Below are 26362 nucleotides of genomic sequence, written 5' to 3'. Positions count from 1 at the left end.
ATGATTGTCGTACCCAAAAAAGATGGAACTCCACGACGCACGATAGATCTGCAATATCTAAATTCTCAATGCAAACGTGAAACGCATCATTGCCAGCCACCCTTTGTGCTGGCATGCCAAATTCCACCACACACCAAGAAAACCATCTTAGATGCTACTGATGGTTACCATTCTATTGAATTAGACGAGGACAGTCGTCCCCTTACCACATTTATTACCCCTTAGGGTAGATACCGCTACCGACAGCTCAAAGATATCCAACGCAAAGTCAAATGTATAGATGATGTGCTTTTATATGACGATGACGTGGAATCTTGCATTTTTGTTTATGTATGGGACTACTTAATTCTATGTGCTAAGAATGGCATTGTCCTCAACAGTGCCAAATTCCAATTTTGCAAGGACAATGTCGCATTTGCAGGATTCCACATTACCAACTCAGGAATAAGCCCATCTAGTAAAATCCTTAATGCTATAAAGGACTTTCCCGTCCCACAAAATCTTCAAGATGCAAGATCTTGGTTTGAGCTTGTCAATCCGGTATCCTGGGCGTATGCAATCAGCTCACTCATGGCACCCTCTCGCGACCTAGTCAAACCCAAATCCGAATTTTATTGGGACCACATTGCATGAACTATTCGAAAAATCCAAAGCCACCATTCTTTCCAAAGTACATGATGGCATTGAATCGTTTGATTTAAATAAAACCACAATGCTACAAACAGACTGGTCTAAAGATGGCGTCGGGTACCTCTTACTACAACAGCACTGTGCGTGTCCCACTGCCAAAGACCCAACTTGCTGCAAAGACGGATGGAAACTGGTATTTGCTGGATCACGCTTTACAAACGAGGCAGAATCCAGATACCCTCCTTCAGAGGGTGAAGCCTTTGCCATCGGTTGGGGCCTCAAGCATTCGCGTTTCTTCACCCGTGAATACCCGCACCTGATAGTATCCACTGACCATCGACCACCTATTGCAATATTTTTAGACAGAAGCCTGGATAAAATAAATAATCCTAGACTCCTAAGACTGAAAGAGCACACATTCGCATTTCGGTTCACAATTCAACACAACCCTGGCAAATGGCGTAAGAGACCGGATGCCCTATCTCGCTGTCCAATATCCACTACTGAATCAGACAATGAAACAATCGATTCCACATTATTTCACTTTTTCACCTCTGATGACACCTCACACGTACTCATGACGGTTGATGAGGATCTGGTCGATGCTACACATCACACAATAGCGGCATTCCACACAGCCGCCTCAAATCAGATGCACTCTAACCAAACTGATTGGGTTACGCATAAGCAATTCATCCACGCATGCAAAGCAGACAAAATATACCTGTCGCCCATTCACCAAATACAACCAGGGTTTCCTCGAACACGGAGCCTTTTGTCTTCAGATCTGAAACAATACTGGGAAGTACGAGACCGTCTCTCCGTCATCAATAACATCATCATGCTTGATACAGATCGAATTGTAGTACCACCCACTTACTACAAACCGATTTTAGCAAACCTACATTCTGCCCACCAAGGAACATCCGGAATGTACGCGAGGGCAAAAAATGCACTTTACTGGCCCGGCATGAACGCCGCTATAAGAAACACCCGCTACAACTGTCAAAAATGCAATAACATTGCACCACAACAAATCATAGAGCCCATCACCGGACTATCCCTTCCAACAGGTATGAGGGGATTACCTCCATGTTGGAGGGCACTCATATTTCTCTTACGTTGACCGCTTCAGCGGCTGGATATCAATATTTCATTTTCCCCCCAATCAAGCGACATCAGAGAACCTCATCAAAAAATGTCGCGACCTTTTTATCAATTATGGGACCCCGGAAATCTTCAGTTCTGATGGCGGTCCTCAGATGACATCCGCTACATTTCGTAAGTTCCTGTCAGACTGGAATATACAACATCGCTTGAGCTCTGCTGAATACCCCCAGTCTAATGGCAGAGCAGAATTGGGTGTAAAGTCCGCCAAACGCATTATCATGGACAACGTATCTTTAGATGGCACCCTCAATAATGACAAAGTGGCACAAGCTATACTACAGTATCGCAAAACACCGCTGCTACATATAAATATCAGCCCAGCCCAAATCCTGCTGCCGTCCCGTCTCATCCTCGACACTGCCGCTTGCACAAAAAGTGGCTCCTAACCGCACTGCAAATAGAGCATCTTTTAGCAGAGCGAAATGGTCATTTGCTGGAGCGATACAACCAGTGTGCAAGAGAGCTACCAGAACTTCCCATCAGAACCACAGTTATGTTCATGACTAATCGCAACAACAAGAAACGATGGGATAAAACTGGAAACAGAGCGAGGAGAAGGAGGAAATAGACTCATCCATAAAAAACATTTTAAACTATTTACATAAATCCTTTTTCACTTTCAAGGATTTATTCCCTACGAGGGAGATGTAGACATATACTTTCATTGTGTTATTTGCTGTAACGTTTCTTTCTGTCTTAACAGTTTCTTAAATGCATACTAACATTTATTTTATTAACTTTGTAATACAACCTGTGATAATAAAGATAATACATTGTTCAACTACATAAACTAAAAAAAGACTAATTGTAATATTTCTGTTCACTATGTTATGTACATATTGTACATTCATTTGATTTTCTTGACTTTTCCGGTAAATTTCTAAGTGAGAAATAACAGATTTATTTGTGTTTTCGTGCTCACGATGTTAATTTGTGACTTCATTGCTTAAAGTAAATACGTTTGATAGCTTCTATAAAATGGATGTAGCTTTTTATGCTGTTCTTGTTGTAAATTGCTTTTGGTTATTACATAAAATTTATTTGTTGATGTGAATCAGCGTTGTTGGTGTCGCTGCTTGAAGAACTTTCGAGGTTACTCGCGACTCCTGTCACACAATTGAAGTATTTTTTGCTTGAAGCTTGAACATTCAAAAGCTCAATACAACACGTATGTCTACACCAGGAATGTACGAATCGTGCGCCAGTGCGATGCTATGGCAAGCTTCACATGCGATTCATATAGAAAGTGGTGGTTGTTGATTGACATATTTCAGGATTTTCTAATGAAAATTATTGAAAAATATATCAATGGAAAAACAAGTCAATATGGAAGAAAACTAGAGTCTATCTGCAATAGTGACCTTGTTTGCCGAAATGCATACCAATTCTGGTTTATATTTTATACTTGCAATCCATTACATTGATTACAAGAATAGCATATCACATATTGCCTTTTTAACGAAGTGAATACTTTTGTACATATACTTTTGCTCCGAATAACGTCCTGGTCAACCAACCTTGAGTTCTTGAGTAAATTGGTTTTAAATCAAAGTCAAACTTGCAAAATACATTTTGTCGATCTACCTCTAAGAGTCGTAACAGAGTGTTATAAATGATTCAATGATAGTCATTAATAAACTTTCCGAAATTGACCACAGACTTGTATTAAGACAGAATTAAAGTTATTGAGCTCCAAACCTACTCTCGAAACGATAAAAATACAAAAAAGGCAATTTGGATCTTTATGTTGACAGTGAATAATAATCCGTGGGAATTGGATGTTAATTGCTCCCTAACTTGAAAAGCTATGACAGTACCTTTAGTACGGGTGTCTCCAAAATGTCGTGTCCCACTTGTACCATGTGTCCCATGTATCCCATTTGTACCACGTGCCCCACTTATACTACGTGGTACAGTGGAACAAGGGGAATACGTGGTACAATTGAGGCACGTGGGACAAGTGGTACAAATGGGACACGGCATTTCGGAAACATCGCTATTAGTACCGTCACCCGTACCATGTATAGTCGAGTTGTCTCTGAGATTTGTCCGCTTAGACGAGTTGATACTGCTACTGGTAAGTTGCCGCTTGTGAATTTCGGGGAATTGATGATAAGCTATTTATTTTTTCTCCACGTGTCCACATATTCGAGCATATCTCTCTTCTCATTATTAATACGTATTCCAGCCCAAATGCATTTTGTAGTGTGTTGCATTCGAGCACCCCCATCAAGTCAGAATCCCCGCAATTCTTTGAGTCTCAATATCATAGCCATATGACTGATCGCATCCTGTTGCGTTGACTTTTGATGCTGCTGACTAATTCGTTAGTTGTGACTAACTATAATTTATTTGGTTACATGTCAGAAACTTTAATTTAAACTCGATATAAAACTCCGATTCGCACATGTTCATTTTGGAATTGCCCGTTAATTTTACATAACACAGCATGAGTGTGCAACCTGAGGCCCGCGGACCAAGTGCGGCTCACAAGAAAAAATTGTGCGACCCACGAAGAAGAGCCAATGAATAGTAGGCCTATGCGGCCCACGAAACGAGTTTTAATTTAGTTTAATTTGGTATGCTTGAGTAATTCCAATTCATTTGCGTTGCCAAGCATTTACCCGAGTCCAATTTAACATCTATGCCTGTAACGTTATAGTTAATGTCCTAATAGCTAGGTTGTGCAACGCGAACAACGCATGTCATAAGATCAATAACCAAAATTACTATTCAGCCTAAATAAAGGTTCGGACCGCGGTTTCACCCAGTTATTTGTATCTTTCCCTCCCGTGTTAATGGTTGCACACCCCTGATATAACAGATAAGAACCCTCGGACTATCTTACAATATTTTATTACTCCCATTTAATAAAAATACGATTACGGACAACAACAATAAAAGCATAAAGCAAAAAATTTTACAATCGTACCAGATCAATCTTGTGGGCTCTATTTTTGTGTGTTTTGGTGTGGCGGTTTCTACTAACTATCTACTATACGTACTACGTACTATAGAAGATTTGATACTTTGTTTTGGCTTCTGTGTCCATATATTTAAACATTGCCCCCATGTTCAATATGCTTTGAAACTTTTGCACTTGGACATGAAACAAGTAAACCTGTGGACCGTTTTGTTATTATTTCTTAGTACTTTTTTATGTTATTATTTTAACAGTATCTCTAGAATATCACCCGTAAATTAATTGGGTGAAGTTGAGCTTTTACTTATGTCATTAAAGCAATAAATTCAATGCCACAAAAGCACCATAATTTAACATGGAGCCAAAATCCCAATCTCAAACATTCAGTCATTGTATACCAAGTTTTTTATAAGTTAACTAATAGGATAGGATTTACATTTCATTTATTGCAGCCTATTTTTGTTGTTACACATTTCATTTATCTGCTCATTGTGATAAATGGTATCTGCTACTATTTCATGTCCTACATAAGTTATATATAAAATTTAGCTTACCTGCATATTATAGATTTTATTCATTGATTAGAATCCTTAATTTTTAACAATATCCGCACTGCAGCACTGGTACCGGTATCCACTTTTGACGAAACAACAAAACGCGGTACCAAGTCCATGTTTTATAACCTATAGGTAAACCCACTGATTTACTTTCAATCAGTATGTGCTATACACAAATTCTATCCTATGCAGCCTGAAAAAATCAAATCAATATGCTACTATATACGCCTTATACGTTATCCACAAAACTGACCTCTTTGAAGCTAGCTGCAAAACACGAAATTGTGACTGACAGAATCGCAGAAAATACCCACGCGTAAAATTAAATGTTTTTGATGATTTATAAAAGAAAGTGTATATTTTGATTAGTTTTACAATAGCAAATAAAGCAAAACAATCATTAACTACACGACTCGTATTGTATATAGTAAACAAGCTAAAGCGACTGTTACAGTGCATAAAATATTTTATACTTTTTTGCGAGTTGTTTAAAAATGACTGAATTTTCGTCGTTTAAGACGGTGGTTTCATGAAAACCCTCCAATAAAGGCAGCATTGCAACACCATTTGTAAAAAGTAGAAACTTCAAAGATTCGATTTTATTATGTCAGAACAGTCTCAGCACTTTTTGACTTGGTCATATATAATACCAAACATAGCGTATAATTTCCAATTAATCTGCTTCACTCAGCCGAGCAGTTGCCGTGGTTACCTCGCTCGAAGGTGCTTGAAGTCTCTTTTTGGACACGTTTAGTGGCCATAACGATCGTTTCAAAATTTTGTTGTTATTGGACACGAAGTGGACATAACGATCGTTTCAAAATTTTGTTGTTATTGTTATTTGTCTCCGTCTCCATTTTTAAAAAATCGCTTTACTCTTCGAATACTGGACCAATTGCTTTGAAATTTTCAGTGGTTGAGGATAAAATTTTTCTCCAGAAGGCTATTACTTTTTTTTCGCTATGACGTCATTAAAATTATTGCCATTGGGTGGCGCTACGTGTCCATATATTTGAGCATAGCTCTCTTGTTGTTATTTGTCTCCGTCTGCATTTTTAAAAAATCGCTTTTCTCTTCGAATACTGGACCAATTGCTTTGATATTTTCAGTGGTTAAAGATGAAATTTTTCTCCAGAAGGCTATTACTTTTTTTTCGCTATGACGTCATCAAAATTATTGCCACTGGGTGGCGCTACGTGTCCATATATTTGAGCATAGCTCTCTTGTTTGCATTAACGAGCGCCTCTGTTTTTTTTCATGCGGTGTTAGACCCCATCTAGGTGTTATTGCTCGATAACCAGTACTGGTTTTCAGCGTCTCCAGCCACTTTGTAAATACTATCCTTATCTTATTCTGCTCGTATATGTATGTTGCGTATTTTCAGTATTGGTGGAAAAATAAATTACTGATTGGTATTATTTTTACTATGTTGTTGTTTTTCTTCGTCTTGCTGTTGTGAAAAAATTGTTTTCTCTTTCACAATGGACCAATTGCTTTATAAATTATCATTGATTAAAGATTTTTGTTGTCTCTAAAGGTTTATTACTTTTATTTCTAAAATTTCCTATCCTATGAGATCTGATATTGCATCCAAAATATCTCTGTTTATTTTTTATTCGTGGGAAAACCGTTTTTATTCCGCCAAGCGTGATGGCTCACGTCAAAGCTGTCCACCGGTTTGATTTTGCGACAGACACATCTTCAGACGCATTCTTGTGTGAGTCGCGTAGGTGACCGGCATTGCGGTTAGTTATTGGATCTTCGTTTGTTTGATAGTCTAATGAAAATCGTATTTCAGGCTCAAGGAGATGAAAAACCCATCTATACGTAAAGCACGGGCGGATTGGAAGTATATAGTAGACGCCCTATTCATTCAAATGGTTCGTTAAACGAATGAATCATAAAAATTACAATAGCAAAATGTCCATTTATTCAAGTGCAGAAAATAATTACTTGTAAAATTGAACGTATATGTATTTGTAACATATTAATTGCATTTCCAATTGCAGGATAATAAAATACATCTATAGACAATAAAGCACATCCACAAAATGCAACAGACGCTCTAAAAGTAAGTAGTTTGTTGCAGATGATTCCTTAGTGTGGCGACGCTCTTTAAACCTAGAAATTATAAACATAACATGAAGTCACAAACACAAAGGTTGTTTTGAAAAACGAATCTAAATATTCACGTTTTTTGTGCTGCAAACTTGACTCAAATATCATGATCACTATCTCTCTATAATCTCAAACATGACTATATCTGTAACTTATATATATATATTTCATCTGGCTATGCGCACAAAATGTGTGTGCAAAAATGATGAAGAGTTTAAATTCATGAAGTTTATTACCACATTTAATTAACATCATGCAGTCGACATTGACTGCATAAATTAATTCTTGGATTGAGTACATCTGATTTTGTGGCTCACTCTCGGCAACAGCATATATAACCTCAATAATCATTTCAAATAGAATAATCAATCATATAGTTTTTATTCAAAAGGTTTGATTAAATCATATTCAAAAATCATACCTTAGGTGGTGGATCGGACTGGAAAGCAACACTGACCTGGCCAGCCATGGATGGTGCGTGCTGAGCTGTATACATTGGAGAATGGCCCAAGATGGCCACACAGTTGGGGATTTGAGTTGACCTGGATTAAATTAAAATGGTGCATTTAAAACATTTGATAATTTGTTAGAAAAACGAAATAATTAACATTTTTTAATAAAGTAAAGTGAATCAGATAGTGTATTAGTATAACTTCTTTTCTTTCGTAACATACCTTGGAAAATAACCGTCTGTCAAGGTAACAGCATTTGATTGCCCGTCTGGGAAAACTGCAACGTTCTATCAAAATGAAGTAGGCCTACATGACATGGGTATTGTACTGTTTTCAACTGTACAAGAATTTAATAACACATCGCAATAACGCAATTCCAAAACGCCACACAAACGTCATTATCAATTATTATTTTAAGTGCTAAAAATATTTCAAAAAATGTAAAACTGAGGGATTCAACCATACAATGTAGTTTACCTGTTGCGAACCATATGGATCACAGCATCATCCGCGAGCGATTCCAGCATAAGAGCTACTGACGATGAACAGGATGAATAAAACAAACCACAAGAACGATGCAATTGAGTGTAGAATAATGAGAGTATCGGAGTTCTGTTAACAAAAACGTGTAACTGGCGTGTAAAAGTATTTGGCCAGACTGGTTTCCGTCGATTAGGTTTATTAATTATTCTTATTTAATAAACAGATATATATGTATTAATATTTTTAATATTTTTTTAAGCATTTACATTTGATTACGGTGCAGCTTATATATATAGGCTAGAATGAATTAGGAGTTATGTTACAATTATGAGTTATGATCAATTCAACTTTTTAAATAACTTGATTAGAGAAAATAATGCATATCTTATTACTTTTTAATTCTGCGAACTATACAGTACTATACTACTCACGATAATAAAACGCGATTTTACTTTTTTCCAAAACTAAAAAAAAATTATACCCACCTCGTACAAAGAAGCAGCGGTTATTTCCAATCCAAAAAGAAGGAGTGAGACAAGAATACCAATAACATACAAAGTAAGATTTGTAGTAATCTGTGATATGTGTCAGGATGGTCCAAGGTTGCGAGGTTGAAGGGTCGCAAAAGTGAAGGATTTTCACTTTAAGAATGAGAGTTTATAATTCTGATCAGTTTTTCAAGGAAACTATATGAAGCCTCTAGGAGTCTAGTTGTTTTAAAATTGCTTCCGAAAAATATCGTGGTATTTTCGGTATCTTTTCTCGTGTTTGGTTTGGTAATGTCGCTTAAAATTATATTCTTTCGTGACAGATTTTACTTGAAAACACCAGACCCTGTGGTTTAACGTTGTTGTTGGTAAGGAAATACGTTTGGTTTGCTCACATATTTTATACACTCATTGTATGATGAATTTATTCCTTGTAGCGTGAGCAGGCCTTGTGCTACCGTCAAAATACAAGTCCTTCTATGTTGGGACCTCGGAAAACTGGATCGCACGGCGCTAAGTCAACTCTGCGGTTCGTCACTGTGGTGACATGGCCAACGCTTGAGGAGTGTTTTGACTAAAATAAAGGCAGAAAACGTCTTTTCGAATGAGGAGTTACTTTACGCGAGCTCATTTCATCGGCTTGGTCCTGTCTGAACAAGACAATTCATTCTCCTTTCACCGATCACAGGGCGCCATTCCCATATAGCCACCGTTTTGAGGTTTATAGATACAAAAATAATATTTCATGTTTTTAACATACATCAATCCCGACATGGGGATCAGGAAAAAAACTATTTCCAGTCGGAATAGTTTAAAAATAAATCAAAATTGTTTTTCTAATATTTACAAATATTTGCCAATGGTTTAGTATTAGTAGTGTACGCTAAAATTGTTTTGAGGGCCACATGTGGCCCGTAGGCCTCAGTTTAGACCACCCTGATATAGGTGATTATTATCACTATCAATCCCGCATATAGTTGGTGTCAAGAAACATACTTCGATTAAATATACAAAGTTTTAGGGTATTTTATCTCAATACCATTATTTCATCTAACTGAGTATGGCACAGGGTTTGTTTATTTCTGGTCGGATTGTCAGTGATTCAGTATAGGCTGAGATATTGTGTCGACTGTCGAACATTCCTCCCCCAAAATGACCCTCCCTATGTGACAAAATAACACAACGTAACCCCATATTGATTGCTACGAAGTTGACAAAAATGATAACTGCAACTGAGTGGCAAAACTTGAAAAATGATAACTGCAACTGAGTGGCAAAACTTGAAAAATGATAACTGCAACTGAGTGGAAAACTATGGAAAATTTTCTGCAAGTACTTAGAAAAAGATGAAACTGAATATTCTGCTTTGTGCCGTTTCAAAAATTCATATATATACTGTACTTTCCGTACGGTGCAATTTACCCAGTTCGTTGAGCTTCGAGTAATTTTTTAAACGTTTTTGAAACCTACCTGACTGCTCTGCTGAGCACGCAAAACCTCTGTCATACTATTGCATATTTCGACTGAATTGATACTTAGACTTAAACCGATGCCTTTTCAGCATACTCCATGTTACTTGTTACCACTTGTTGGGCGCGTCTGTACATAGCATATAGTAGGTCTGGGCAATTCGGACCCCGTAGTCCCAACGTTGCGAGGAAGAAATTTTGCTGAAAAGAGGATGTGAACTCGTTTTTTTGTTTATCTGCTGAAGTAGTACCCTTTTACTACATGGATCAAAAGCACTCTTAACGCGATAATTATACTGGGGATGCTAGCAGTCTCCGGTTCGGTGTAAAGTTTCATCTCATCCCTTCAAAGTTTTTGTTCCACAAACGTTTTGAGTTGAGTTGAATGTCCAGAGTTATACCAAAAAATTACAAAAGAAATACTTCTCGAGATAGTTGCCATAAAGAAGACATGGTAACTGCAGTTGAAGAAGTGCAAAAGAAGAAAGCGTTAAAGCGATATTTCGAGAATACAATATATATATATATATACAAAAATAATCAAATCCTCCAAGTGATATAGTCTGGGGTTCCATAAGGCATAAAACATATACATAACGTATTTATCAGCATAATTATGTGAAGAGTTATTCAAAATAATTTGTTGAGTTGTTCGAATTCTCCCGACTTAGGCGGAGAAGGACAAATGTTCTAAGATGAAGGTACGTTCGTCATTTTCTTTTGATGGGAAAGTTTAAATCTAATTTATCAATTTAAATAAAATTATGGTAAATATAACAATAATCACTAATAGTGAATCGACTTATATATATAATTGTGGTATATATTGAACTTGTAACTTGCGTTTGGTGTAATTTCCATTTTATGTAAAATGTGCACACATAGACCAACTGTGTTTTCAGAAAAAAAAAATTCAAAATATTTGAGTAAATCTATTATAAGATAAAATGTATGAATTTATATCATCATCTGGATTTTAAATTCTTCGATTTGGGTCAAGTTGAGATTTTTTTCCAAATGCAAGGGGATTAGATTGCCATGGAAAACAACGATGTTTTCATGGATTACAGAAAATTGGTAGATGTAAAAATAATACATATTCTTTTATTTATGTTACAGATGATAAGTGCTACAGCTCAATTTGAATTCAAATAACTACGAAAACATATTTTGTATGGAATTATCCATATAATGTACTTTTACATTAGACAATTTTTTTGAAATTTTGCGAACAAAACCTACGAGATGCAGCGTTGTAACAGCAGCAATAGTGTAAGTCTTTATTTTATTTTTATATCATGTTAGGTCTTGAAACATGTGCCAAGAAAAGCACCTGACACTATTTGTTTAAAAAAAACTGGCATTGCTGTGCAGGATGACGAGTGTATGGGCTATGAACAAAAAAATTATTTTCATTTTGTTTTTTAACACAGAATATTTATTCGAACGAAATTACCTCAAAGTTATTCAACTCTTCATGAGACTGACTGCTGGATGTTAAATACCGCCAGGTGCGTTAGTAATGTTACATGCCCAAAAATATCTGGGAGGTAAACAAACAACCACATAAATTGCAAAGTAAATTATTCTAAAATAAACGTCAAGATTGCAGAATCTTTCTCATTGAAGAAATATTCTCCGCTTGGGTAAATTTAATATATATATTACAATAGACATTGATTGTCTGAATTTACTGATACCCCAATCTCTGCTATCTATTTGGGGTTGTCAACTTAAATCTGTCATCTGCCATTTAATACGCAAGGTCCATCATATATATAATATTTCCACTCGGTTTATTATTGCAAAATGAACGCAAACGAGATTACTGCAAGCAGGTATGAGACCTGCAATTAAAACACAATCCTAGTAATCTGAGTATAATTTATTTTGCACATTGACAAATTCTGTTAGTTGAACAATTTCGAGAGCAAAGGTGAAGAAACTGTTTTCTGCATAAAATGAACACTTATAGTTAGCAATCAAAAGCCTTTATAATCGCGTTTTCCGATTAACTATAAACGGATCGTAGTGTCGTTTAGTGATGGTCTTCAACAATCTTGTGGAAATCGTCCACAGTAACGCATTTTGACAGGAATAAGGGAGCCGAGCTCCAACGTTCTCCCATCTCGATCAACCTATTTACTACGCGTAATATGTCTTCCGCGGTGGGTTACGAGCGTAAACCCAAATTCCCCTGTTTCCTCTATCGAGTTTTTTTTTTTATCTATGCGGTTTTGGCAATTTTATTGTCAAACTTTGCAGCATAGGGCGAGAGATCTCCCGCGTCTTTCTTTAAATTAGCTTTCCAATAGCTGTCAACATCATTTTCTCCAATCTTGTAATGCTTCACACGCTGTAAGACGAAGTTCATTGAATTTTATTATAAGTTTTGGTGTTTGAGTGATAGTCTATACCGAATCCTGCATCAGCTGCAGCAGAAGCTTTGGAATCACGGAGTAGCACTTGGCAATGTAATCAACTGTCAAATTGACAATTAGTATTTCATACCAATCACTTCCAAGGCATAATGTCAAATCACATGCCGTTAAGAAGCCTCCTTATATCGATCTGACGTGTAATAAATCTATACTATTGTTTCCTTTCCGAGCGAACTGATTTTCAGAACCTGCAGAAAATGTCTGACGTCCGTGCAACTGAATACAAACTAAGCAAGCAGAATCTTCATGATGGCGGCAAAAATTAATCCTTGCAGTTCAATTGTTATCCCAGTTTACTCCCTGAAAATATTCTATTCGAGAATGTTCTACTATCTTTGGGACTCATTTCCATCATAATTAATTAGTATTTGATTCCAAATTAATTTGTTGTTGTGTTGAATTCGACAATTTTCGTTAAGCCCTACCCCCCACAGCGGATGGGTTTGTAGTTGTACACAATAGGAATTGTTTGACAACACAAATAGCATTGATATATTATCTAACTTGTTGCTATTTGTAAAATACATTTAGTTGTACAAAACATGCTAAAAGTGTAACCACCGTACCGTACCGTCTGTTACTTGTTTTTGCGGCAAAACAAAGTAAGATAGTATATATATTAGCTATATCACATTTTCATTCAGTATCTAATCCAAAAATTGATTATCTGAGAGGTGGACAACTTACCACATAGATACCAGAGAAACTGGTCTGAATAAAAAGTCAAGCTTGCAGAATTTTTGTCACTGAAGAAATGTTTACCGCTCGACTGAATTATAAATATATATAACAATAGACATTGTTTTTCTTTACCTTCTGATACCGCAAGCTTTGCTATTCACTTGTGATTGTTAAAAAAAAATCTGTCATCTGCTATTTAACACGCCACATTTATATATATATATATATGTATGATTCTCACTCGCGGTTCAATATGGCGACATAGATGCAAACTAGATTGCTGCAAGAAGGCATTCCATTTAGAATTAAAACATAATCGTAGTGATCTGAGAGTAATTTATTTTGCACATTGACAAATTCTGTTATAGTTGACCAATCTCGAGTAAAGATAAATAAACTGTTTAATGGCATGAAATCAACACGTTATAGTCGGCAATCAAAAGCCTTAGTCATTGTGAATAATAATTTTTCCGATTAACTATTAACAGGGTGTAGTGTCATTTAGTGATGGTCTTCAACAAACTTGTCGAAATCGTCCACAGTAACGCATTTTGACAGGAATAAGGGAACTGAGCTCCAACGTCCTCCCATCTCGATCAACCTATTTACTACGCGTAATATATCTTCCGCGGTGGGTTTTGGATTACGAGCGTAAACCCAAATTCCCCTGTTTCCTCCTTCGAGCTTTCTATCCACGCACCTTGTTAATATGACGTAATTTTCGTAATCTGTAGCGATGTAATAAGGGCCCTGGTCTACGATTTTTGCAATTTTATTGTTCAACTTTGCAGCATGGGGCGAGAGGTCTTCTACGTCTTTGTTTAAATTAGCTTCCCAATAGCTGTCAATATCATTTCCTCCAATCTTGTAATGCTTTCCACGCTGTAAGACGAAGTTCGTTGGAATAATATTATAAGTTTGGGTGTTTAAGTGATAGTCTATCATAAATCCTGTACCACCCGCAGCAGACGATTTGAAATTACGTAGTCCATAACACTTGGCAATGTGATCAACTGTCAAATTAGCATTTAGTATTTCATACCAATCACTTCCAAGACTATTCCAATCAAGTTCAATTCCGGGCTCGGCTAATTTACAACAATGAACACATTCTATGTAGAGAATGAAAGCAATTGCAAATATCCACAATTTCATTTTGTCAACCTAAGAGCTCATTGCTTTTAAAAAAAACATGGGTGTGAGCATAATGTCAAATCACATGCCGTTAAGAAGCCTCCTTATATCGATCAGACGTGTAATAAATCCATACTATTGTTTCCTCTCTAAGCGAACTGATTTTCAGAACCTGCAGAAAATGTCTGACGTACGTCCAACTGAATAAAAAATAGGCATGCAAAATGTTCATGCTGAGGAAAAAAATTAATCCTTGCAGTTCAATTTTTATTCCAGTTTACTCAATATAAATATTCTATTTGGGATATTCTATTCAATAATATATTTGGGATTCATTTTCATCATAATCAATTAGAATTCGATTCCAAATTAATTTGGTATTATGTTGAATTCGACGATTTTCATTAAGCCATAGTCCCCGCAACGGATGGGGTTGTACACAATGGGAATTGTTCGACAACACAAATAGCCTTGATATATGATCTAACTTGTTGCTATTTATAATAAACATTTAGTTGTACAAAACATGCTAAAATTGTAGACATCGTACCGCCCGGTATTTGTTTTTGCGGTCAAACAAATGAAAATACGTCAGCTATAGTTTTCTTGAATTTGCTCGTCACATGGTCGTTCCAAATCTTTTTTCATTTTTCGCCGAACTACGCCATATTTTATTATCACGAACTATCGGTAAATATTTGTCTACCCAATATATTTAAAAAACAAAAAACAGTTACTATGGCCTTTACATTATCTTAATTGAAATTCTAGTAGTATAAGATGAGACACACACTCATGTTTACACGTAATGCATTTTCAATTCAATTTGATCATTTACTACTCTTTTGAAACTGAAAATTTGGTCACAAGCTAGTAAATTATATTGTTTATCAAGTATTATTATATTGGGTAGCTATACGGTTTCCCAGCTCGTGGCCTGGCAACCTATTTTGGCGATATTTCAAGAAATAGGTATGTACCATATTCGTGCCGGAATTGTTAGTGACCGAGTCTGAGATCGAAATCAGCAAATATGTGTTTTTTTAAAACGTGAATCTAGATTGATCGAAAATGCTGTAAAATAAATCACAGATAAAAAATATGCTAATATGTAATATCAGCGTTTATACTTATATTAACTCTGCTTCAAGGTTTCAAATAATTAATCTTTCTGACATTTATTCATCGGTTCAGGTCGGATTCTGTCTCCAAAAATTCAGTTTATATTTCTAAGTGACGTTACAGAGCATCGTTAATTAAAATTATGTGACCACAATTAAAACGCCACCGAATTGTGGCAACCCTAATTTGCATATTTCACTGCTGAATGTGACTTTCCTCTTTAAACGAGTTCGCCATATTGTGTATGACGTAACCGGAATGCACATTAATAATACCGACGATTTAATTAATTCATAGCGTTTGCTTCAACCAAAAGCAGAGCAATTGAAAAGTTGAAAGAATTATATATATATTTGCCCGAAGTATGAATAGTGTGCGATTAATATGAATTTGATTGACGAATTCCCAAATTTTATGTGAAGCGGTTGACGCATATTTCCCAAAATTATGTTGTGTTTCCCACCTTTTAGTTCTTAAAAAGTCTAGACAGGTATCTACATAGTGAGTTTCTAAATTTGGAAAAACTATTCCATTGCTTGAGAGAGGTCATGTGATTAAGTTGTATATCTGTAACCTGGAATGTTACTTTGTGTGTTACAAGATATTCGAAATTCACTGTGTTTTAGTTTTGCATGTTTTATGTTTATCGGTAGATAACTTTCAAATTTGTCCCAATATATCCGAACAAACTAACTAATTCTTTTTCGAACCATCCATGTCATGCTTACTTTTTCTTATTATTATGCTTTGGGTCGACCAAACCATAATGATGCTGACGAATCAAATCTTAGTACACGTTTTCGCGTCACGAATTTAACATTGTTTATTATTTATCATAAATCCCAGTTCGACTCAGCAATATTTATCAATTGCATCAAGTATGGCCTCATTAAAAATTAGATCATTTCACGAACTTTGAAAAGGTGAGAACATTATATATTGAGATTAAATATGAGCTTTTCCGTAGATTGACCGTGCTAACCAAGAATGTATATGCAAATTAAATTGTTCATCAAGGGAGTCGTGATTCATCAAGTATACTTATTAATGTTTATTTCGCGATCTTACTTTTTCTTTAAATAGCTTAATCATTAGAAAAATCTTCAAAAATTTGGTTTCCGATTCAATTGAGCTTGTAGGTGAGATAACGTCTGCCCGAACATTCACAATTTTATGCCAATCCAAAAAAGTTTGAACATACAGTAAAATCTTGAATATTGTACAAGCTTTTCAACGTTTATCGTTAGAAGAATACATATGTGTAAACATATGAAGGCGCGAATAACTTCGTAATAACGATAATCAACGTAACAAAATAAATTGGAGACTCATCCAAATATACATTGCTAGATAATTCGTCAAAACTGGAAAAATGAATTAGTTTGTATTTATGTATTTTTTCCATTTTTTATATCATCTACTCTAAAATATACCTAGCTTATTCAAGACGAGTTAATACAGTGTATCTCAACTAAACGACATGACTAAATTTGTGAAATTTTATAAAAAAAAATCAGTTAAATTTTTTATGTACTGTTTCGTACAATCTTATTGCTCGTAACACGCATACCGGGGTTTAATATTTGGAATATGAAGATTGAAAAAGCGCAATTTTATCAACGATTCCGCTGAAAAACGCGATTCTGAGATATGATAGGATTGCATTCTGATTCACGCGGGTGCGACCAGACTTTGGGTGGAACCAACACAATTTTCGAAGGTATGCGAAATTTGAGTAATTTGTCGGCTGGAATTGACGAATTATAAGTGTATTGTGGCTTTAACATCTTGATGTTTATCACATATGGGCGTATCTCGAGTAGGCGGATCAACTTTGAAAAGAACATAGCAACAAACTTCAGCATTTAGACTGAAATATTTGTCAATAAGTACTCGTCAAAATGAACCGAGGCACGCGTTATCTAATCAGGATTTACAACAAGTGACGTAATGTAATTATCACAACCAAGCGTCAGAAACCGCTTTATAAACTTAGCTGGAAGTGGCAGCCAGCACATTAGTTTGAGAAATTACTTCCGTCTATTTATAGAAATAAAACAGTACAAAGTGAAGACGTAATAATCATTCAAGTTATAAGATTCGCATCTACTGGTTGCATTATTATATAGATGCAGGAAACGTTACGATGAAGTTATATTTTGTATTATATGCTTTTTTTATTTATCAATTCAAGACTACGTCGGCGAAAGATGCCTTCAAATGCCGGTGAGATTTTGTATGATTACTTTTTGGTAATGAAATTAAGTTAATAAAAATGGAAAGTTGTGAAATGTGCATTATTGAATGTTATGTAAATGTTGTCATAAATAAATATGCTTCGTCAGTTTAGATCGGCGAAAATTGCCACGAACCCATTTTACGATAAATACACACCAAAAAAGAGTGGTTGGTTACCTTGCAGAAGCCAAATATTTGTAGCTTTGAAAAATTCAATATCGGGATAGCATACTAGAAAGGTTACATTGAAAAACTTAAAGATTGTGAGCTAGACTAATGCTCAAATCCGAACTGGAAAGTTGAATTCTGACAAGCAGGCTTTTGAATGAGAGAAGATATTGTATTTAACGGGTTGAATCTCACCACTAGTGATATCACATCTGTGCTTCAGTATACATTTTAAAATAGTGGTAATCGGCGATTGGGCTTAAATTTCAAAATTTTCTCTCATTGTACATTTCAATGAAACGAAATATATTCGTTTATTCTTCAAATTGATACGAGATAAACTATACGAGCCTTTGTTGTTATTATAGAGCAGAACACTCTTCTGAAGCAAACATCAAGTTTTCCGTTTCTTTACTTCAAAATGTGTTACAAAGAGAAAAAGGAGGGTCGAATGTGATGATTTCTCCTTTGGCCGTTGGATCGGGATTATTAACGTTATTGGTGGGGTCAAAAGGAATAACAAGACGACAAATAATCCGAGGCTTGAAGCTGGATCAAAGGTATGTTTCTCTCGGGAGCAGATTTTGTGGGTAAAGTTTTTTCCCATTTGGCAGTATCTGGCAAAATTTCTTCTGCCTCTACGCATGAGAATATTGGTAAATAGCTAAATCCATCAACATATCGGAAATGTTTTATGTTTTTTTTTTCAATTAAAGGAATAAATTTGAATACGTTGGAATCTAATTGAAAGTTTATCAGACATGATACACGAAAACATAACAGTGTAACTGTTTTAAAAAGGACATTTTGTTCTGCGATTTTTTACCATTTACGTAAACAAGGACAGAAACAGTCACAGAATATTACCTTGGACTGTGCTATAAATCAGAATATAAGATCAGATGACGAATGTTTGCGAATGATTATTTATTGATTAAATGCATACGGTTGTTGATACACTTTTAAACTTATATTACCTATTATTTATCTTATATAGTTGAATATATATTGTAAAACGATTATTTGTAGCCCGGAATATTCGATGGCGAGGACACCATGCTTCCTTCAAGTTTACAACAACAAAGCATTCCAGCCTTCGAAAAAAGCTGTTCGATTGAAAAAAGCTAGCTTTGAACCCACAATCTTAACAAAAGCAACAAAACTGTATGCTGACAAACGTTTAAAATACAGGAAAGCATTTATTCGCAAATCTGCGTTTTATGGTGCCGGTTTGGAGCGGGTACGTATTTACTTGTATGGTTGAATGTAACCCATGGGCTGAATGGTCTTTTATGTTGCATTTTTGTTTCGGTACTGATACCCTATGAATGTAAAAAAAATGTACAGTGATAAATTGGTAGTCGAACACAATTCCTTTAGACGTCCGACTACCTATTTGATCGAGTACCAAAACTTTGGTGATTATTTTTATACGTTCCTACGCCTTCCAAAATATTAACAAAACGTGTACCTAAACGAAATTAATTATATAAATGTCAATTTTGTATAAGCTACTGTATGTTTGACCAAATTCCTGTGGGTTATATGGGATTCGTTTATTGTGTGCCATGACGTTACCTTGTGGCGGTTCTGCTTTCGCGTAAGTCGTTGCCGTAGCGGTAGTTTACTGTGATAGATTACATACCCGTACAACTTCGTTTTAGCTTTTGTGTCCATGTATTTGAGCATCGTTCTCATATTGAATGTTCAAAAGGCAGCCAAGATGCGCGGTTCGGGTGACGTTATCTCACTCGACGGAGCGCTTGGGTGTTCGAGCTCGGAATTTCCGTTTGGGAACGGCATTATTTTCGACTAGATAATTTTGGATCTTTTGTACAAATCCCCCGCAATAAAAAAAAACACCACCGCCAACGCTCAAAATAAACAAATTAGTAATTATACAATTATGCTGGAAATCCAAATCTCATATATTTGCATTATAGTGGCGGGGGATTTGTCCAAAAGATCCGAGTTCGAATACCGACGTATCACTGTACTTAGCAATACATAAATTTGACGTTCAGTTCTTAGACCAGCCCAATGCTTGACCTAGGTTTTCAAGTTGACATTAACAACATTGACATGAATACCTTTGATTGCTTCTATTTTCGAGTGATTTTCCCACGCGAAATCTGGGTCGTTACGGATATTTCCATTTAAAAATTTATTTTTATTTTTCATCTATTCCAAGTCACTGTAATACACGACAATGCATCATACCGATGACCAAAATTGCAACACGCCCCGCCAGGTCGTCTACCGCATTGCGTGCCAAAAACTTAATTAGATTTTTGTTACTATTCAGTCTTCAGTATATACTTGTAACGATGCTATAAAAAGATCGACGCTCTTAAAGATCCAAAATACCGAATAAAATTAACACTTTGCGGGAAACCGCCACAACTGTCGCTGATAATTAGGCGGAATAGAAAACGAATGAACAAAGATGTTCTATAGTTAATGGAATTACACAAGTTCATGCCGAGATAAGCCAGTTGATTTCCATTGTAAATTACGATCCGCTAACCTATAACTTGTCAAGCACCGATTAACGCCGAATAATTTCCAACGACGCGACGCAATTGACCAAAATAAAATTGATTCGTATTAGAATAAAAAATTTACCCGTGATATACATTTGAGAAACTTGATATACTTCCAAACAATATGTACGGAAGTAAAAATCAAAAGTGGATGCATTTGGATGATAATTTTTGAAATGGCATACACTATAACACTATTTTCTCCATACCATGTTTTCATTGACTAATTGGCCTCGAAATAAGATAACAAACTCACACTTACTAAAAAATAATTACTCATTTAAATTAAGTAGGGAGTAACCAAAGCAGTGCCGTAAACAGCAAGTCTAATAAAAACGGTTTCTGTATTCTTACCAGAAAGTTGCACTTCCACGATAATACTCTTTGTTGTTTATTTTTACGGATTTACATCTCCGGTGTTAGTTTAAATCATGTACAGTTAAGCTCCTTCTAGTTTTTCTCACAATTGTTATAATTATACCTATAAACTCAACCAATGGTTCAATATAACTTTAATCGTTTTGTAAAACAATTTATGTAAATAAAATAATAAACATTAAATGATTGATGAATTATTTGTTCAGATTGATTCACATTTTATTTGTTATTTTATTTTTATATTTTGGTCAAAGTGTATTTTTTAAACATCATTTTAGATTGATTTCCGATCATCACCGTACAAAGCACGGAAGAAAATAAACAGCTGGATTTCGGAACAAACCTCAACGAAGATCAAAGACTTCATGCAACCTGGAATGATCTCAAAAAACACAAATTTGGCTCTAGTTACAACTGTCTATTTCAAGGTAAATTACTACCGCGACAATCTAATCGATTAGTGACAATTTAATTACACGTTATAGAAAAAAACCAAAATCTACGAGAGTTTCAATCAAACGAGTAATTTTTCACGTGCTCTAACGAAAGTTAAGACTTTGTGAAACTGTAGTAGGAATCGCACCTGTTTACTTCCTTTCTACAAAATGGTTAGGTAATATTGTTCGCAAAATGACGGCTATCATGCATTTTATCATTTAGCAAGAAATACAGCGGCAAATTTTGAAAAAATTATTATATCCAAAATGATTAAGTTTGCTTTCGAAAAGTAGGCGTTCGTTCTCTTTTCAGTACTTGAATCAAAGTTACAATGTGATATATTATTGCCATTTCCTAAAAATCCTTGGATACAAACTCCTCATATTCATAGAATTGTTTTGACACTACGAGTTACTAAGAGATTAATAACCGGATATGGACTGATTGATGATACTACGATGGTCTCAGCCTTACCAAATAAAATGGTTTCATCAATCATTGGAATAGCCCATGACGGATCACTAAATTGATGGCGATCAGTGCCGTTACACAAATTGCATATATATACCTATTATATATATACCGGTAACGAAAATGCGACCGAGTTATCGTAACATTAATATAAACAGTTCGTTGTATGTAAATAGCTAAAATTTAAATCACATCATGGAAACATGACGAATTACCGAAAGCTACCTTTAAAAAGCATCTTGCATTATAAATTAAAAAATAATATGATGTCAATCTGATTAACGCGGCTATTTTCCACGAAGTGCTTACGTGGAATTACTTTTTGAACAAAGTTTTTTTGAAAGTTTTTGTACACACAAGGATCGTTTTAATAAATTGTTGTTGGGGTTGTTGTTGTTGACAAAATTGCTTTGTGCGACTAATCAATCAATCGATTTCAAATGTTTAGTAATTAAAGATAGTTAGAGCTACAAAGCTATTGATTTTTTTTACACAATTTTCATCAATTTTTTGATTTGAATCTGTTTGAATCCCTTATTTCACGTAAAAATTTTGCTGTTTTATTTCAATCTATGAGAACACTTTTAATGACAATATGGGAACACTTTATATGACATACATTCAAACATTGCAATCTCGTTTTCGAGTAACAAAAATCGTTTCCAGCCCGAATTCATGTTTTAATTAATGTGTCAGTCAGATATGCTTCTGTCGCAAGTTCGTCACTATATACACCATTTCTGTTTAATCGATCAATGAGATAAATACAGGAATTTTTCACGATTCTTTTCTTTGACGAATTGTTTCAGGCAGCTTGGGAGACGGTTTTTATGGATTACGATACAAGACAAGGAATTTTCTACAAACCAAATCGAAAAACTGTTTCTATCCAATTTATGGAAAATCTATCGTTCTATCGAACTTTGAAGTTAAAGAATCCAGAGGCAGATATTCTGGAATTACCTTATAAAACACTTGGTAACAGAATTTTTGTTATGTATATATTTAAAATATATCGGTAAAACACGGTTCGCATAATCGCAACATTATGCAAATCTAATTCCCGGGCTAACGATCAATTCCCGGGATAACATTACGGTATACCACGATCTGAATTACTAACATGCACAATTAATATTTGTCATAAGATAAGCTACAAATTATAATTACATTCTAAAATCAAAATCAGTCACGAACTCGCGCGTGTCTCTGAAAACCCCGAATGAACAAATCAAGTGATTTATAATAGACTGGAGTCGTTGCTACTCCATTCTGAAGGTGCAAATTTGGGTTAAACATCAAGGTATGGGTTAAACATCATTCTTATTCTGTACAGTTTCTCATAGTCTGACATCCGACAACTAACTAATCTAATCTGTTTCAAATTCTTCAATTTTTATATTTTAGCTGAAAGTGGTTTAGAAACAAGCATGATATTGATAATGCCGAGCAAAAGGTATAATAACATGAATACGTTCATTTCACAAATGTCCGAAAGGCAAAAGAACGGTTTGAACGGAATTTTTGATCAGATATTGACAAGAAGAAAAACCTATGTAAGTTACGTTACTATCTGTTTGAATCTGTCGAAATTTAAATAGAAACAGTCATAATATGAAACAACTTGAAGTTTACGTATAGAAGAAAGTGCAACATGAAAAATACCGGCAGTCGTGTAAAATAACTAACTCATTCTAGTTTACTTTTGAAACATAATTTAATATTTATGTTTAAATATGTTAATCTTCTTCGATTGTTGGAATTCCAAATTCCCAAGTTTTTGGATTCTTCTATTTTATTTACAACTTATGAAGCTTAGTTAATTAATACTGCCAAATTTCAACCAGGAAAGTTAATGAAGCACTTTGAGAACCATCGATGCTCTTTTCGATTTAATGAAAAAAGCTGTGTCAAAAGTGCTGGTAATCTCGTGTTGTTACTTTCTATTTTTCAGATTAAGTTGTAGTTATACTTTAATGAAGTGGTACATTAGTGACTCATAGCATTGGAAATTACTTTAATGAAATATAATTAAACTCAAAAATATTATTTCTTTTTAGTATGACGTCATCATTCCAAAGTTTAACGTTACAGCAGACCATGATTTGAAGGGCGCATTAAAAGGAATGGGAGTCAAAAATTTATTTTATCGATATAACGCCGACCTTAGCAATATGTATTTCAAAGGAAAAAGACCATTTTCATTGGATACTGCAATACATAAAACCGTTATGTCGGTGAGTTCGCTTGACGCCTAAATATCTACAGGTTCTTTGAGTTTTACAGGCAATATTTAAAGAATTACTCAATTAATTACATATATTTATATTTCTTGATTGGTTACTTTTAGCCTTCCATAGGAACCCTAAAAACGATGACGTTTTTACCACGCCTATCATTTTTTTGTGGAGGAGTGTTTATAAACCCCGCATTAATTTCGGAATATTTTATGCAATACAGGTCAACGAACGTGGAACAGAAGTTGCCGGAGTATCCGGATTTCGATTTGGATTCATTGTAGAACCACCGGTTATGAGGTTTAATCGACCGTTTCTTCTTGTTATACTGGAAAAATCCACAAAGAGTATTCTCTTCATCGGTCGAATAAGCGATCCATCACTTCAATAAATGATAATTTATGATAATTTTTGTACACAAAGCTTTCAATAAATTTTCACAAAGAACATATTGCGTTATCTTCCACTTTCACAGTCAAAATTATAAAATTGAAGAGTTTGAAAGACCAGACCAGCTCGGGGAAGTGTAGTAGGGAGAAACGCCAGAAAACTTCAATTCTCTACTTTTCGCAAGATTTTTATCTGTTTGGAATTCTAACAAAACCAGTACATAAATAAACTCGTTGGTGCAGTGTAGTTGAAAAAAGATCCCTTTCTTTATTCCATATAATTGTGAATAGACCAGTTGAGGCGAGGCGAGGAAAACCCGTGCGCGACCGGCTTGGTTTAGGTTCAGTGAGGAAAGAGTACGAACAATCCAAGTTTCATCCTATCGATATCTGATTTATTGAACCCATAGATCGTTTCGCTAAATGGCTATTCGTGTGCAGCGGTACGGTTCTTCGTTAAAGGAACACACTGGAATATCAACCTCGGCTTATGTATCATACAATCATGCTACTGGAAATAATCAATGCTGATGTCATGACAAGATGTCCTGCAGGAAGTTTAAAAACAAGTACCATAAAAAGACAAACGAGAATATCGGTCGGAGACCGAAGACTTATCGATCGAAAGTTGGGGATCCCCAAAACAGCGCTCTTACTCCATAGTGACACCGTGTGTCTCATCACTAATTAATCTATAACTCGCTAATTATACGACATAATTCATCCAAAATCAATAGTCTTCTGGTACGAGCTATGGTGAATGTACATTCAAAATTTGGAGCAGATTCAACCTCGCTTTCGTGAGATCATTCAAATGGGCTATGGGTGGCAGAGCTCCCAGAAATAATAAGAAAACGAATGGAAATGCCATTCAAAACAACACTTGTCAACACAGCCCCTAATAATATCACAGTCATGTTGTTTCAAATGGAAATCAATATGGTTGTGGGTTTTGTGATAGTTGGAAACACGAACTTGGACATGAGCATATCTGAATATTGAGAAGTCGAGTTGGCATGATTATCAAGAAGGTTCATTTATAGTAAAGTCTCATAGGATTGAGAACTGCTTTTTTGCTAAAGCCAACTTTTCAAATAAACAAGCCATTGAAAGATGGAATGTCACGCTTAGTGTGCTTGTGAATCACACCACTAATGAGGATTTGGATTTTTGAGTTTGGTTGGGAATACTTCATCTCAATCCACAGGTCCTCACAGTTTTGAAAAGATAGGTTGAGTTCTTGACTTATTTGGTAATTTACGTCATTTTCAATGTTATAACTCCGTCCAAGTTATTACTGAAACAATATACCGCGTCATGGCGAATCTAAATCAATTGTCTTGTATATTTCAAAAACTTCCGACAGAGTTCGACTCCGGGCTCTTGCACAAAATTCGATACTAGTCTATACAGTGAGACTTTCTTCCTGATTACAACATCAGCGTTATCCTTGATAAACAACGCTCCCAGATATATCCAATTTCTTCTGCAGTTCCCCAGGGCTCAATTCTTGGCCTTACATTGTTCGTAATATTCATCAAGGATCTTCTGGATAATCTCATTTCCAGTTTATTTGTTTATGCTAACGACTACACCCTTCATTCGGGTCTTGGTGTAACGTACGATGTCGGATAAACTACACAGTTTGTATGTAACTCGCCAAATATTCAGAAACAGGCTCGATTGGGATTTCTGAATGGGAAACTAGGATGAGTCTAAGTTTTACCACAAACGGTCATATCAATCCTAAAATAGATCTAATAGCGACGCTAGAGGAAATCATGCAAACCGTATCCAAGGACTCGACTCAAAACAAGCCGATGAATGATTAC

At 35.4% G+C, this 26362-nt stretch overlaps 2 protein-coding genes and 1 long non-coding RNA gene across 4 annotated transcripts; 2 read left to right on the top strand and 1 right to left on the bottom strand.

Annotated features, from left to right (window-relative positions):
• The first annotated feature begins 712 nt into the window (after positions 1–712).
• Positions 713–3060, top strand: LOC144422865 (uncharacterized). Its single transcript, XM_078112763.1, has 2 exons — positions 713–1703; positions 2984–3060. The coding sequence occupies exons 1-2, from the start codon at positions 713–715 to the stop codon at positions 3058–3060; spliced, it is 1068 nt and encodes a 355-aa protein (XP_077968889.1).
• A 4152-nt stretch (positions 3061–7212) lies between these two features.
• Positions 7213–11795, bottom strand: LOC144422924 (uncharacterized). Of its 2 annotated transcripts, XR_013475450.1 has the most exons (5): positions 8819–11795; positions 8328–8462; positions 8073–8137; positions 7820–7940; positions 7213–7401 (listed from the first exon to the last, which is right to left on the bottom strand). It is a non-coding gene; the product is annotated as an uncharacterized LOC144422924 (long non-coding RNA). The 2 variants fall into 2 exon arrangements; XR_013475449.1 differs by lacking the exon at positions 8073–8137.
• Positions 11796–17641: 5846 nt separating this feature from the next.
• Positions 17642–24592, top strand: LOC120344203 (serpin B3-like). The gene is made up of 8 exons (XM_039413320.2): positions 17642–17894; positions 18443–18634; positions 19104–19314; positions 21274–21423; positions 22714–22882; positions 23312–23460; positions 23965–24141; positions 24365–24592. The coding sequence occupies exons 1-8, from the start codon at positions 17815–17817 to the stop codon at positions 24530–24532; spliced, it is 1296 nt and encodes a 431-aa protein (XP_039269254.2). The 5' UTR covers positions 17642–17814; the 3' UTR covers positions 24533–24592.
• The last annotated feature ends 1770 nt before the right edge of the window (positions 24593–26362 follow it).

The sequence above is a fragment of the Styela clava genome, chromosome 5, assembly GCF_964204865.1.
Source record: "Styela clava chromosome 5, kaStyClav1.hap1.2, whole genome shotgun sequence".
In the NCBI taxonomy this organism is placed as follows: domain Eukaryota; kingdom Metazoa; phylum Chordata; class Ascidiacea; order Stolidobranchia; family Styelidae; genus Styela; species Styela clava.
The sequence above is the reverse complement of the archived record's forward strand: the minus strand, read 5'-3'. Positions and strand labels throughout refer to the sequence as shown.